The sequence below is a fragment of the Mesocricetus auratus genome, unplaced genomic scaffold (assembly GCF_017639785.1).
Source record: "Mesocricetus auratus isolate SY011 unplaced genomic scaffold, BCM_Maur_2.0 Super-Scaffold_100010, whole genome shotgun sequence".
NCBI classification, from domain to species: Eukaryota; Metazoa; Chordata; class Mammalia; order Rodentia; family Cricetidae; genus Mesocricetus; species Mesocricetus auratus.
The window spans coordinates 8,374,441-8,389,603 of record NW_024429194.1 but is presented as its reverse complement, the minus strand read 5'-3'; the positions used below and the strand labels follow the sequence as shown (position 1 = coordinate 8,389,603).

Genomic DNA, 15,163 nt, shown 5'->3' with positions numbered 1-15,163 from the left:
AGTCAATGCTCTTAACTTTTGAGCCCTCTCTCCAGAACTAAATACCTTAAGGAAGCAATTCCAGCCGCAAGAACTGTGTGGCCAGGGTGGAAACAGGTCTAACATGGAGCGCTGGCATCCGCCAGCCAGGCTAAGCTGCAAGGCAGAGGCACGGCGCTCACTCTCCAAGAGAGCAGGAGGAGGGCCTGAGACAGGCATGGATGGCAGTGTGTGCCTCCCAGTGCTTGCCAAAGTCAGCCGCTTCCCAGGAGACTGGGGTGACAGCGTGGAGGGGTGTGGGGGGGCAAGTGTCCCAGCAGAGGAATGCCTGACTTGGGGAAGGAAACCTAGGAATAGAGAAGTGTTCCCATGCTGACTGATTCTAAGAATATCACCCATGTTAACTCAGTCCTCCCAACCCTGAAACTGGGGAGGTGACAGGCACAGGACACTGGGTAGAGGCTTAGCTAGATTCAGGCTCAGCAGGGCAGCTGGCAGAGGGCAGGGGAGGGCAGGAAGGGAAAGAAGCCAACAGCTAGTGCCTGTGGCTGGATTCTTTAACCCCTTCCCTGTAACCCAGACCTGCAGAACAACCCTGTTGCATTTCTACTTGGAGATAAAAATTCTCCCTGGGTGGGTGAAGCCCACCTTCACTTTTGTGGACATCACCCTTGACCACAGCAGGAAGCCAGAAAATGCTGCTACTCAATTTACAAGGCAAATGACTCCTTTCCCTGTCTCTTAAAAAAAAAACAAAAACTCATTGGGGTTTAGGACTTCAGGACTTCAGCTCCCAGGGATTACCAACCAGCACTGAGATGCCATCCTGTGCCTGTTTTCATAAAGGGCCAGCTGACTAGAGAGCACTTAGAGAGAACTGCTTCTGTTTCCGCACCCAAGTCCCTCAAGTTAAAACTGACCCCACTCTAAAGGAAGCAGAAAAAGAGCTGTCTAGGACTTCTTGTGTTGAAAGTCTTCCCACTCGTCTTGGGACAGGCTGTAGATTGTTTCCAAACAGGTTGTAGGACAAACAGTCTGTAGGAATGCAAGCTCGGGCTAGACACGCAGCCCTTCTTTTCTGATCTAACCTTGGCTGCCGGTTGGAGGCTGTAGACTCAAGCCCCAGTCCCAGAATTCTCTGTGACTGTGATTTTAGGCAAGCCACTGTTGCCATCACAAAGTAGCTAACAGAGCGCTGATTTATGTCCTTAATTCTTTACTGGTTCTAAGTACAAAGCAGTCCAGGAATAGACAAACACCTCTGCCAAGTTGCTCTGGCAACTCTCTCACAGCCTCCCCTGGTGCCTGTTACTGGAGATGAGGAGGCTCCGGGTATCCAGTAACCAAGGGTGAGCTGCCTGGGACAGAGATCAATTAGGGCAGGGCATGACACCCAGAGTGGATTTCCTAGGCAGGAGGCAAATACAACAAAAGTTACGAGCACTGGGTGACCCTTCTTAAAGGGCAGCATAGCTGATCCACCACTAGTTTAATTTGTTGGTTCCTTTTGGAGATCATCTGATTGTCCACATCTAAAATTATTTTTGTTAGGATTAACTAAGATGATACATGTAAAAATGACTCCAAAATCGTCTTAGCGTATATGTCCAATAAATGTTAACGTCAATTAATTTTTCACCTTTCCTGTTCTTTACAAATAGCCAACTAAAGAGAGGCTCAGCCGTCTTTCTGGTGGCGGCTTATGCATGTGTCTAATAAAAGTGCTCATCTTTGGTTAGTATCCCCTGCCACTGCCCCCGTCCCCGCCCCCGAGGCTCAGCTCCCTTCTCTCTCACCACTGCTGGTCTTTGCAAGCACCCTTGCACAGTGGGCTTTGTGACCTTCGTTGCATTAGCAGGATTGGGTGACGGGGAAACCACTGGTCGGGGATTTGTTTGTGGATGTCTCCTGAGCAACAAGCATGGGTATGTGTTTCGTACTGTCTTTTCAAAGCCACCCTTGCGGAAGCAGTTTTAAAGGCACAGATCTGTTTCCTGCTCTAGAAGAGGCCGATGCCATGCTCTAGGGTAGGTTTGTCAGTAGCTGCCTCAGAACAATGGGACTTCCTCAGCTGATTTCTTCAGTTGTGACACAAACTCTAACAATCTCCACACCACCCTTGAGATCAGAAGGGGTGAAGGCAACTGATACAGTCCCAATACTTAGGCTGGAGGTCAGTCACCAGTCGCTGATCCAGGTGTCTCACATGTTCTGCTAGAATGTAGGACTCGTCAGTGACGGGAGGCTGTACCGTGTGGGAACACTGGTTTTGTTGTGTCTGCTGACAGGACCAGACCGGATGGCATCGTGTGATCACTGGCTGAAGCAGGCTGTCCGGGCATGACCATGCACCTGCACAGCATTTGGCCCCTCTGGGGCTCAGAGTGGGAACACACAGCTTCTGTAGCTGCTGTGAGGGCCACGGTGGAGGAGGTCAGGCAATTCCAGAGTTGTTTACTCCTTGTGAAGGAAGCCTTGAGGTAAGGCAGTCTCCAGGGAGCGGCTGTGTTTGTGGTCACCACAACTTACCCACTCCCCACCAGAGGCTGCAGAGCTGTCTATCTTAGGCTCTCTTTTGAGGTAAGACCTCAGGGGAGGCTTATGAGAAAATGTCTTAGAACAAGGGAAGTGGCAAAGGTAAAAAGTAATGCCCATCAGAGAAAACGAAACCCCGGGTTCTCACCATCAGTCACACTGCCAAAAAGACATTCTTCTTCAATGTTGGCTGTGAGACATCACGGTTCCTGGAGGGTGTATGGAGAACTCCCTAGAGATCTCCTGCCTAGCAATGGGTCCTTTAGCTTCGGGTATGCTCTGGTAGCTAACATCCCCTTGGGGTTAACAGCACTTCAGCATTCTCCCCACTTTGGCTGTTTCTAGCTTGTGTAACCACATAACATCCTCTAAGGACCTGAGAACAAGGTACTAAGACAGAATTCTGTACGTGTTTTTATGTGCATTGGTGTTTTACCTATGTGTATATATGTGTGAGGACTCTAGAGTTACAGACAGTTGTGAGCTGTCATGTGGGTGCTGGGAATTGAACCCCGGTCCTTTGGAAGAGCAGCCAGTGCTCTTAACCACTAAGCCATCTCTCCAGCCCCCTAAGATGGATTCTTACAGATGAAATCCTGCTACATGGGGCCAAGAGCTGGGGCTACAGGCTGTCTTCTCCCTGCAATGAACTAGTCATTCAGTAAATATTTAGTAAATGACTCAGGTAAGGTTATGCAAATGTTGATTTGTTGGCTTTGGTGATGTTTTTGGACAGAATCAGGTAAGATGACAGTTTAACATGTTCTATGTATCATTTTCGCAAATTTATTACTTTAAAAGCCTAGCTATGCTGTTGCAGGTGCTATTTACTCATGTAGATATGGGTTGCAACCAAGTCTAAGTTTTGCTTTTCTTCAACAGGATCAAAGCGGAGACAATACTTAGTTTTCAGACATAACTGACTCTGAAAGTACCCCACTCCCAATTTTACCTGCTTTAAGTGTGAATGTACCTAAACAACCCTGGTATTGAGGAAAAACCAAACCCAGAGCACTGAAATGGCAGGCCTGGAGACCCGGCCCAGCTGAAAACTGAGCCTTCCCAGTGAGCAAGCTGGGTTTGACTGAGAGACCTTGACTCAATGAATAAGACAGAAAAGCAACTGAGGATAACACGTGTATGCACAGTTAAGACATATGAGCACACACACATACATACCACACATATATGAAAACAGGGAAAGTTTAAAAAATGTCCTTAGTCATACAGACAGTTGTTACACTACATTTACCAATTTACCATACTTACTTACTGCCTTTTAGCGTCGATGGGGGTGGGGGAGTGGGGGTTACTGTGTTCTTTTTCAGCAGGTCTAGGTTGGCTAACCAGACAACAGGATGCTACACATCTCAAGGAATAAATATAAATCCCAGTCATCAGCCAAAGGCAGGAAGTTTTCACCAGCACTTAAATGACTAAGAAATGTAGTTCACGAACCAGAGCATCACTAAAAATCTGGTTAAAAGTATAAAAATGGCTATGGGATTAGCATAAAGCAGCCATCCCTCTTCATCTATAGAGGACAGGTTCCAGGACACCTGTGGGTACCAAAATCTTCAGCTGCTCGACTGTTGCATAAAACACAGCAGAGTATATGATTTACACGTATCACCTCTACATTATTTATAATCCCTATTACAATGTAACTTCAGGAGTTGTTATCAGAAAGCAAGCCCACATACATGCTCAGTAAAGATGCATCTTTGTGTAAGAACATTTCATTAAAAGAAATCAGACCACATCTCACAGAATTAAATAAACAACACTGACCAGGGAGGTGGTGTGAGGCAGAAAACCAGGGCTCTTAGATCTCTCTGGGACTTGTTTTTAAGATGGTGACCTTAGGATTTATCATGAAGATCATTACAACAGGGAGCTAACTATGGGCTTACTAACACTCAGTTAAGAACTTTGTAAACAGGAGATGTTATAATGTAAAATTGGGCTTAAAATGAATCCTATAAATAAAGGCCATTAAATAAAAAAGAACAGAAATCATAAAGGCTGGCAGTATTTCTCTTGCTGACAAAGAGTTGAAGAGTAGTTTCCTTTTAAAAATAAAAGAGAAAGACCTCTTTACCAATTCTCACTATAAAAACTATAACTGACAATGGACATATAATAAATGATCAAATTTTTATCATTTTTAGTATGTTATTCCAGGCCTTTAATTAAAATTAAATTTTTTGAAGATTAAAAAACTGTGACTGGGTCCATGTGACTGCACATCGTGTGTGTGAAGGTGCCTACAGAAGCCAGCAAAGCCTGTTGGGTACCCTGAGCTGGGTTTCCAGGCAAACGTGAGTTCTGACATGGATACTGGTCCTCTGTCCTCTGGAAGGGCAGAAACGTTCTCTTAACTGCTGAGTCATCTCTTGGGCCCAAATTTTATTTTACTTACTCAAGTTCTCCTCTCAAAATTTCCCAATCTCTGGGGTGATTACAATTTTATATGTGCAATGTTCCAACGCCAAAGGCACTGCGAAAAGCAATGGTGGAAACCGAGCATTTAATATTCCCATCAGGACTGCACATAAACAAAAAAATGTTTCAAACTTTTACTCATGAACAACAGTATAGAACTTAATTAGACTTATCACTTTATAGCAAAATTGGAAGCAGAGTAATTATATAACTTGTCAATGTCATGTTATTTCAAAGATAATTTCTGAGCAGGGAAAAGGTAGGTCCCACAAATGACGATTAACTTGACACTGAAGACTTATCAATTCTAGAACAGCCTACTGAACAGATGGCACATGAGCAACAGGAAACAGAGTTTGCAGTTTTGTTAAGAAGGAGGCATCTCCAGCTGACTTCCTTTCCTTCCTTAATTTAGTACACTAGCAGATTCAACAGTTTTCAAAGACACATCTTGAAACATGGCAAAAATTCTCTGGTGTCTTTTCCAGGAAAGAGTGGAGCAGGCACACAAGGTGGATGACTGGTAGTTTCATGGCCTCTGTAGTGCCAACCTACAGGGCTGTCCACAGTGCTCTACTGTGGCTTTGTAGTCAACGCTCAACACTCATCAGTAGCTTCAGAAAACAAACAAGCCCCACCTGACTTGGAAAGGATGCTTCATCAAGACTGGGGCTGACAGAGGCCTCCAGGCATTTACATGTTTATACTAGAGAGGAGCGGTGCCCTTCAGTTAGCTATGAGGAAACTACGTTAGGAATAGACACGGGCATAATGGCGATGCCCGTGGAGTTCTTCAGCCATGCAACACGCTTGCCTAAGAAAGATGACAGCACTAACTGCTGTCTCTGAACCATATATTTTAGTTAGATTACAGAAGAACTGTTTGCCATGTGAGCAAAACCTTTCACGTGAATGATCTAAGAAGAGTCAGCCTTAGACTGTCCTGGATCAGATGTCATGGGACATTTAAGACAGTGAAGCCTGAGGGAGGATATGCAGAGTGGACACAAAGAGACCTGAGTGAAACCCTGCCTCTGCGGGGCACAGGAGGCTGCACAGCAACGATGGACAAACGGTGCCCTTTAGAAGTCCTTCTGCACTACCAAGGGACACACGCACACCACTATCCTTCTGCACTACCAAGGGGCACATGCAAACCACTGCTATTCTTAACTGTGACTGCATTTCTCCAACAGGCTTACTAGGAAAATAGAATTCTAACCCTTCCATACAAAACTCATTTTTGTTAATTAATAATGTGGACATGATTCCCTATCCAACTGACTTAGAAATAAGCCCTGAGCTCTCTGTGAGCCACCAGGTCATCCTCAATGGGCACACTTGACCGCAGTCAGTCCTGCACTGGGTTTGGAGACAGCCACTCGAGGGAAGCACCACGAACTCAAGGGTTCCACAGTCTGGGTCAGCCCAGAAGCCAGGCTCTGCAGAAGCAGGGATGCTGAGAACGTCAGGCAGGAGAGGGCAGCAGCGCCACACTCAGAGTCTCTGCAGCAGCACAAGCCCACCAGGCACTCTCTAGGTGACCTAAGCAGCCCCAGACTCCTTAGATAAACAAAAACCCTGTCTGCTCAGTCTAGAGCTCGTTAAAAGCTGGGCTCTTTATTATTGACTCTAAATCCTTAAGGATTATGCTACAGAAGTGAGAGGATTACACAATTAAATATTAGAAATGACCACTGAGTATATCCTGTTTATTGTTTATGATTTACACGGAAAATGACGGGCTGGAATTGTATAACAATAAACCAATCATTACAGTTAGACCTGGGCTTTTGAAAACCTTGCATTCCATTTTAACAGTTCATATATATTTAACAGCTTATATATAAATCCATATCACAAATAATCTTAGAAGTTAGTTAGCTTAGAGATAAACAACTAAGAAACAAAAGAAATCCACATGAGTCTAACTTTAAATATCAGCATTCGTATTACAAGAAATAAAATGTTCAAGAAATTAAAATTATTAGGCCAAGTCACAACAAAAAATAGAGAAATAAGATAAATGACATTTTATCAATATTTTTACTATTTCTAATTTACCTTCATATATTCTTAACTTTTCAAAAAGATCAAATAATATATTGGGGTCTGAACTTGTCAGCCTCAGCTTATACTGGCTTGTTACCATCAAAGTTCTTTTAAAAATGTAAAGCAAGTCTTATTCAGCTTTCTTCTTCACAGCAGCTGTGTGTATACGTAGTTGGGAGCCAACAATGAAGGAAGGTAACAGATGGAAAGCAAAAAGGACAACAGCTCTCTTACGTTCAACTCTCTGGTTGAGCTTGGAACCAAACCGCTTAACAACTGGCAGATAATAGCTAAATCTTAATAGGCAAAGAAGAAATATTTTCTTTGGGACAGCTGCTACCTAGGAGAATAAAATCAAGGTCCCTTAATACTGACTAAACATAACTGTGGCTTGTTACAAAGCAATCTGCAGCAATGTGAGTTTAATCAGCAAGTGCCACAACTAATCAACAGCACATAAAAGAAAACAAACAAATAAACCACACAATCCACAAATTTCCACAGTATACGCATGAGAACTAATGTTAATCTGGTATGACTTCTTGACACTAACTGATCATCGATGAGATATGGTATGGAAAGACCACAGAGTAGAAAACAAGCAAGGAGTAGTTTGTACAACGCTGACTATATACATCAGAAGGAAGCATGCTAGCTAGAGCAACATTAAGGCCTGAATGTAAGCATCCAAAGTCACAGAAGCCCCAGAACCCCTAAATTACAAGTTCACCACATTACTTGCATGCAATGTTCACTTTTGTTTTACCCATAAAAGGATACACAGTATTTTGCTGTAAATACCAGCCACATTTACAATATATGCAAAAATCAGAATGCAAGTGTTATGTTTCTTATATTTAAGCCTCAAATGTGCCAACAGTGAAAATTCATTTATTTTTAAGAATGGAGAAGAAAGAAAGAATATAAATACTCAGGTATTACACAACTTAAATGAAACTGTGCATTTCAGACGCTATTTAGATATTCCTGAAGTGGCATGAGAGTGGACCAGGCGGATGTGCACTTACTGTGTGCTCCTGTGTTGTACCTTCTAAGTCACTCTTCTCCAGTGTTGACATCTGTCAGCCACCTAGTACACTCGTGTTTGTAGACTTGTCTACTCGTGTGATCACCTAAAAGCTGTGCAAGTTTTATTTGGGGTGATATAGTTACAAACTTGACCATGTGCAAGTCTTCAGACCTTCTAAAATATTTCTGAAGCCAAACTACCTTAAAGTAACTATATCCAACTTCTTGAACAAATATGTCAAGTGTGTTCTGGACCTTCTAGTATTTAGCAAGTAGAAGCAGACTGGATAAGGGCTTAGATAGTGTTTCATAAGGCCAAACACGTGTAACTATGCCGAGCACTGAGTACACCAGACCATTCCCATGCTTTACTAGCCTTTCTTTAAATGCATCCAATGTCACTGAATACTGTATCACCAGCAACCATCTCAGGAGGTTACATCTAAGATGTATTCAACTAAAGAGAATGGACGCACTGCTTCAACATTCAGCTTGGAAATAGTTAGTATGTTCTGCAAACCTAAGTTCAGTTTAGAAAGGTTAATATTCTCTTTCTAAACTATGGCATATACTCTATATAGCATTTTAAATATATTTATATATAATTATTTGCACATCAGATTTAGAAGAAATTTGCAGATTTACTGTGATAGAATTTAGACCTCATTTCCATGTTACTCTTTATGGGGCTTCTGCAGTGTTGTCACTTGCAGGTGGGGCATCAGGATCAGGCTCAGAGGAAGCAGCTGCAGATGCTTCAATAACTGCAGGTGGGAAGTGACGGCGGCACACGGGGCACGTTCCCGACTGGAGGGAAACAAACCAACCAACCAGTTAACACACAGCAGAAGAAACAGACCAATAGCATTGTCTTTGTAGAAAAATTATAGCATCGTTATCCTACAAACAAATCAAGTGCCATTTAAAAAAAGATCTGTTTCCTTACGTTTTGTGTATTTGTGTGTCTATCACATGGGTGCAGGTGCCTGTGGAGCCTGTCACAAGGCAGTGTTAGACTCCTCCAGAGCTGGGGTACAGCAATTGGGACCCACCTGACATGCACGGAAACCAAACCCAGCTCCTCTGTAAGAGGCATGTGCACTTTTAACTGCTGAGTCATCTCCCCAGCTCCCAAATCAAGTATTTAAAAACAAAAACTACACTTCACACCCACACGGCATAAGATAGAATTTTAATGCCTTTTATTTAATGCCATCTCAAGATTTGAATGCCATACTCAAATTTCTTTTCTTTCTGTCCTTCTTCTCTGTGTAGCCCTGGCTGTCCTGAAACTTGCTCTGTAGACCAGGCTGACCTCAGGCTCATAGAGCCACCAGCTCTGCCACCCGTCCATCCCCTTGAGTGCTGGGATTAAAGGTGTGCCCCACCCCCAGCTCAAATGTCTTTTATATAAAGCAGTATGTTATGATCATGTTCATACCTTGGATGCAGATCACCTTTTACTGAATTTTTATTTAGAGCTTCCATGCTTGGCATGGATGCTGTGGTCAAAGCTGAGCAACAAAGCAGTCTCACGGCAGTCAGCTAAGCTTAGGAGCGACCTGATCCATTTACCTATCAGGCACATTCAAGAGACCTCACCCAACGGGCTTACCAAATCACAGCCCCACCTTGTTACATACATGTATGAAAGCCCCACTGCAGACATACATACATGTATGAAAGCCTCACTGTAGACAGATGTGATCAAACAGATTGACTTTAGACCTTACTCTATTAGCCAGGTAACCCTTTCAAAAGAGACAATTGTGTCCTTCTAAGTAACAAAACAAAGCAACCACAGAGCTGGGACAGAAGATGGGAAGGGAGGGAGCAGCTTTAGAATCAATGCAAGACCATAGAGATCTAGTAGACGCGAGCTCGCCCTTGCAAATTTGATCTTTTCCCAAATGCATCTCTCTGATAGAAGGGCAGTGAAGCCATCATGCTGCTGAAGGTAACAAAGAATTTTATTTAGGAACCTTTTTCCCAGGGGAGACTTTATACTAAGTTCTTTCCTCAGAGGACAAAAATTAGATTGTTATCCTGTGCTACAGCAAAGTCAAGCTCGCTGACTCCATACTTGCCACATGAATGGCCTCTAACAGTAGTATTATACAAATGAGTGTAGTTGTAGCCTAGACACACCAGCTATACCATCTTAACCCAGCTAACAATCACTGGAGTAGGGAATAGAACACCAGTACATTTCCAGTCCTTTGTGTGGATGAAGCAGGCAAACACAGGGGAATCATCTAGTGGTTTCTGAAACTGACTGTACTGTGTCCTTCTTAAGTCTCTATAACTAAATGAGCGTGTAAAGAAAGCCTGTTATATCCAAGACAGAAAAGGTAAGGTTCCAGCTTATCTACTTAGATCACCTCATCTTACACATGGGATGGAGGGAAGCCAGTCTTCAGGAACAAATGTACAGAAACATGACAAAATTTACAGAATAACATATCAACAGACAGCCTGGGGGCTAGAGCACAGAAAGCCTTGAAACCCAAGACAGGAATCCACTATTCTACTACCCTGCAAGAGAAAGAAAGCCAACCTCAGGCTCTCCCCTTTGGGGCAAGCAAAGCAACATGAGCTGAGCTCCAGCTTAGGTAACACCTCCAGTGAGGACGAGGAACCAAGCAGGCAACTGTCACGGGCGAGAAGTGAGAGCGACAGGCTGGTGCTCAGGAGTGGGCACAACCTCAGGCTCAGGTGCATACACTGCTGTGCCACTCATTTCAGAAATATCTTCTCAGTACTGTCACCTCTGCCATCATGCACAGGGATTACACGCTCCTTCCCACTTAATGTCACCTTAACTTCTGCTAACTTACATTTGGTTATAGGTAATACAGTAAACTCAATATGGACTATTTCAACTTTATATAAAATTCAAGGTAGACAGATTATATTGTTTAATACAGCCATCTATACTATAATCAACACAATGCCAAATAAGCAGTTAAAGAAAAAAAATCACTTGGAATGCCAGAAGTCTCAAGAGACTTGAAACACCCATTATCTGCACTAATTGATTAGCAATCATTCTGTTCATATGCAGTTTACTCAAGTTTGCTGGCAGGTCTTTGTAATTTGTGCCATAAATTAAGCTTCTTTTTGCCATTTCATTATTAATAAGCCATCTCTAATTTTTGCTAGTAGGACTGATGTAATTTAGTTTTAACATTTACTAGGCACTGATTGCCTCCTAGTCTATATATCACTCTAGTTCTCACAACGTGGTGTGATATACACATCACCATAACAATTTAATTCTTAAAATTAAAAAGAAAAAGCCAGCAGTAATCAGGAGTCAAACTCCTGACTTCAACTTAAAAGAACACTGCATTTCATGGATATTTTTTGTGTTCCATTAACAAATTCCAACCAAAACAAATTATTTTGGGTGAGAAAAGCAAATAAGTAAAATGTTTTTAATGTCTGGGCAGAGAAAAAGTACTCAGGAATAAAATTTTAAAATTGTGTATTAAAAAAGACTGTGTAATCCTTTTGTGGGAGAATAAAAACAAAAGACAATCCCCCAAATGTCAACAACTGGGGTTCATATAAATGCGCCCACTGGCAGGTGGGAACATTGCTTACTGGAGGTAGGGCAAAGTCGCAGCTGAGGGATTCAGAGGAATACTACAGATCTTGGCAGATGAGAAAGGACCAAGTGAGTATACCCTTAACCCCAGCAGAGGAGGCAACCCAACAATGATTTCTCAGATTTTATAAATGAATAGTGAACATTTCTGCACTAGAGCTCAGAGATTTTAAATGAAGTTTTAAGAGAATAAAGTGACAGTGAAGAGTAAAGCAGAAAGAAAGCAGAGAAAGAGGTGAGGGGGATGGGAAGAAGTGTTTGAAGGGAAGAGGGAGCTATAACCACAAGGAAATGCCAAGCCAGGAACTGGAGGGTCTCTACTAAGCCAGAGGGTAGGTACCCTCATGTGCCAGCAGAGACCATGGGATGGAAGTAACTGTTTCCAAGGAAACTCAAACACACTTGAAATTATTGGTGAGTCTTTAAGGCAGCACATAAACACTAGGAGAGGGTTATTTGCTTGGCTGTACATTTCTCATACATTTCCAGCGACACCCGTGTACACTTGCAGAACACTATTTTATTATTACAGTATACTTCAGGTGTTGTAAAAGAATCTTTTGACATGTTTTTGAAACCGGTTTCAGGGCTATAATGAAAAATATATTAGATAGTTACTGTTGTCTGAATTTCTACAAAAGGAAACGAGTCTTTAATGTGAAATCACTCTGGATATATGCGTAGGTCGGTACAATGGCCCCATAGAGAAACTACAGGGGGTTTAACGTTAAGGAAGCGTTCTGAAGCTCACCTTCTGGAGCCAGATGGAGACGCAAGGCTTGTGGAAGAAGTGGTGGCACGGCAGCTCTGTCGCTATGTCGTCCTTGATGTACTCGCTGCAGCAGATGGGACAGCACTGCTCCTGGCCAATAGCTGAGAACACAGACAACACACGCCCGTCAAACCACAAGGCGAGTTCAGGGTTAGCAACACTAATCACTGCGACAGCTATGGAAGACGCAAGAGGCGATTTTATCAAGTAACTGGCAAGCATGTTCTAGCATGCTATTTTAGAATGTCATGAACATTCCTTCTTTAAAAAGTTGACCAGGCAAACATTTGGTCTCTATCATTTTATTAAGCATTTTCTATGAGGTGGAAGTTTGTCAGCTTCTGGCTTATAAAAATGATCAACTAATTGGCCCCCTAGGTGCCCCAATAATACATCAAAACACACAACATGGTATCCCAGACTTGAGAACATTGACCTTCCTTACCAGTATGATCTTCTAGAACAAGCGTCTCTGGAAGCCCGTCGATGCTCTCCTTACTAGCTGGTGGATTGGCCACCTCAACATCCACTGCAAGAGACTCTAAGTGCGCCAGTGCAGTCTGAGAAAGACAAGTGTAGCTCTTTGTTAGGATACTTTTAAAAACAGTAACAGGAACTGTTTCTAAGTCGTCTCATCAAATTACATTTATCATATTCTATTCCTGTTACTCTTTTGTCCCTTTAGCGCCCTTCAAAAGACCTACCACCAGATCACTAAGTCAAATACCCATGTCTCACCAGCATTCACATGCACACGCACGCGTGCACACTCATACCCCCCACCCACATCTGCAGAAAGCCCAACCTATCACCAGTAAAGATGTGTCCTGTCTCAGTAATCATCTACTTGCTCACTATAACTGTAATTTTCAGATGAATGGTCACAATTCCAACTTGAGAGCTCTTATGTGAGGTCAATCATATCAGGAGAAGAAACCGTTAGAAACACTCATTTCATGAGATAATAACTACACTGCAATCTGAAGTAAATGGGAATGGCAGCAAGTGACTCCATATATACATACTAGTAACAACAGCTACTCAGCAGTTATTAAATTGCTGAGGAAATTATTCACTGTCTCTCTAGCAAAGCTAAAAAAAGGAAACCATTAAAGCTTTAAAATTATTTTATATTCTACCAATTTTCCATGTATTTGTCTGTTGTAAAAATACCTCCATAGCCTGGGCTAAGCGTTCTTCTAGTGCCATGTAGGTGAGGAACTGAGGGTCCACATACGAAATGGCTTCAGCGACTCCCAGTCCATCAGCAAAACCATCAAACAGGCTGAAGGAAAACAAAAACAAGATCCTTATCTACGATGTCAGAAATCACACAGTTAAGGATAATTATATATTACCATATTGATAGGCTGTACAAGTTCTGCAAGGAGAAAACTAAAAGTGTGTGAGCTGAAGAACAGAAAAATCAAAGAAAAGCTAAGTGTTAAATACAAAGAATTAAAATAACATCATTTGCTCATCAGCCTGGTACCTTACTACACACGCAGAAAATTCTCCCTTCGTATTTCTGACTCAGAAGCCTGCTGAATGAATGGTAGTATTTTTATGCATATAATCCTTTCCCTATATTTTTCTTTCTGTTAATTTTAGTTTCCAGTCTGGGCAAAGGTGAAAATATGAGAAAGGAAATTATTGTACTTAAATTCTATTGCTAGTCAAGACCCCACACACTTTAAATTGCTTACTTTCCGTTTTGCAAGATTTTATTTTCTCTGTCTCTCTCCTTCCCTTTGGCTAAGAATCAGGCCTCCTTCACTTACTAAGGGCTAGAAAATTACTTTTTCCCAAACTGCTCATTTTCTGTTGTTTTGTTTTTCAAGACAGGGTTTCTCTGTGTAACCAAGGTTGGTCTGGTGCTCATTCTATAGACCAGCTGTCCTTGAACTGTCTCTGCCTCCCTGAGCTGGGATTAAAAGCATGTGCCACCATTGCCCAGCCAAACTGTTCACTTTTATGACTTCTGATTCCAAAGGACTATGAGCCCGTCACAAAAAATACATTTGTCTCTCGTGTCAAAGCTACTTCCTTTATCCACAAGTCAGATTCCTACCTTTTCCCCTGGCTCTCAAATTATCAAACTTTTCAAAATCTGAAAATCCAGGCATGGGAGTGCACACATAACACTAAAGAAATAGTCCTTCCATGCACACTGTTTTTCAATAGGTCCATTAAAACTGAAATAGTACTTCTACTTAAAACTTTCACCTCTTCCTGATTTGTCTACCAAAACAACACAAGCACGTCCACTCCTGTAGAAAACCCATTCAAATGACTCAAGTAAAGGCCGTCCCAGGCATTCTTTTCCTCAGTAGTACAGACAAACCCAGACATTCAGGACCTGATACATAGTTGTAATTTAGGCACCAAAGAAGGATCAGAGTTAAAACTTCATGTTTCAAACAAGAGTTACTAATGGATGCTAACCCAAGCACATGGAAGCTTTATAGTTGAAGAATAAACAGGTTATATATAGTCTCAAAATAGCCATAAAAGGGGGAAATGGTAATTGGATGGTATGAGAATCTGAAAGGTACATCATAACCAGATGAACAAAATTAACAGCACTAGTAACAAAATTATAGGCCATAAAGTGTCACCTGACATGTACTATAAAGACAAATTATTTAATTTTTCATTGTTGTTGCTAAAAATACTGAAAAAATACAATGTGAGGGATAGTCCATCAAATAAATGGCCTAAACTTTTCAGATATTTGTCAG

At 42.1% G+C, this 15,163-nt stretch overlaps 1 protein-coding gene across 2 annotated transcripts in view; it reads right to left on the bottom strand.

Moving 5' to 3' along the window:
- Positions 1–6,654: 6,654 nt before the first annotated feature.
- Pja2 (praja ring finger ubiquitin ligase 2) overlaps positions 6,655–15,163 on the bottom strand; it is a 48,348-nt gene continuing 39,839 nt past the window's right edge. For both annotated transcript variants that reach the window (XM_005077170.4, XM_013118466.3), the window contains 4 exons: positions 13,596–13,707; positions 12,868–12,982; positions 12,402–12,523; positions 6,655–8,847 (listed from right to left, as the gene is read on the bottom strand). In XM_005077170.4, coding sequence (XP_005077227.1) covers positions 8,722–8,847; positions 12,402–12,523; positions 12,868–12,982; positions 13,596–13,707 — 475 coding nt within the window. In that variant the 3' untranslated portion in view covers positions 6,655–8,721. The remainder of the gene's footprint in view (positions 8,848–12,401; positions 12,524–12,867; positions 12,983–13,595; positions 13,708–15,163) is intronic.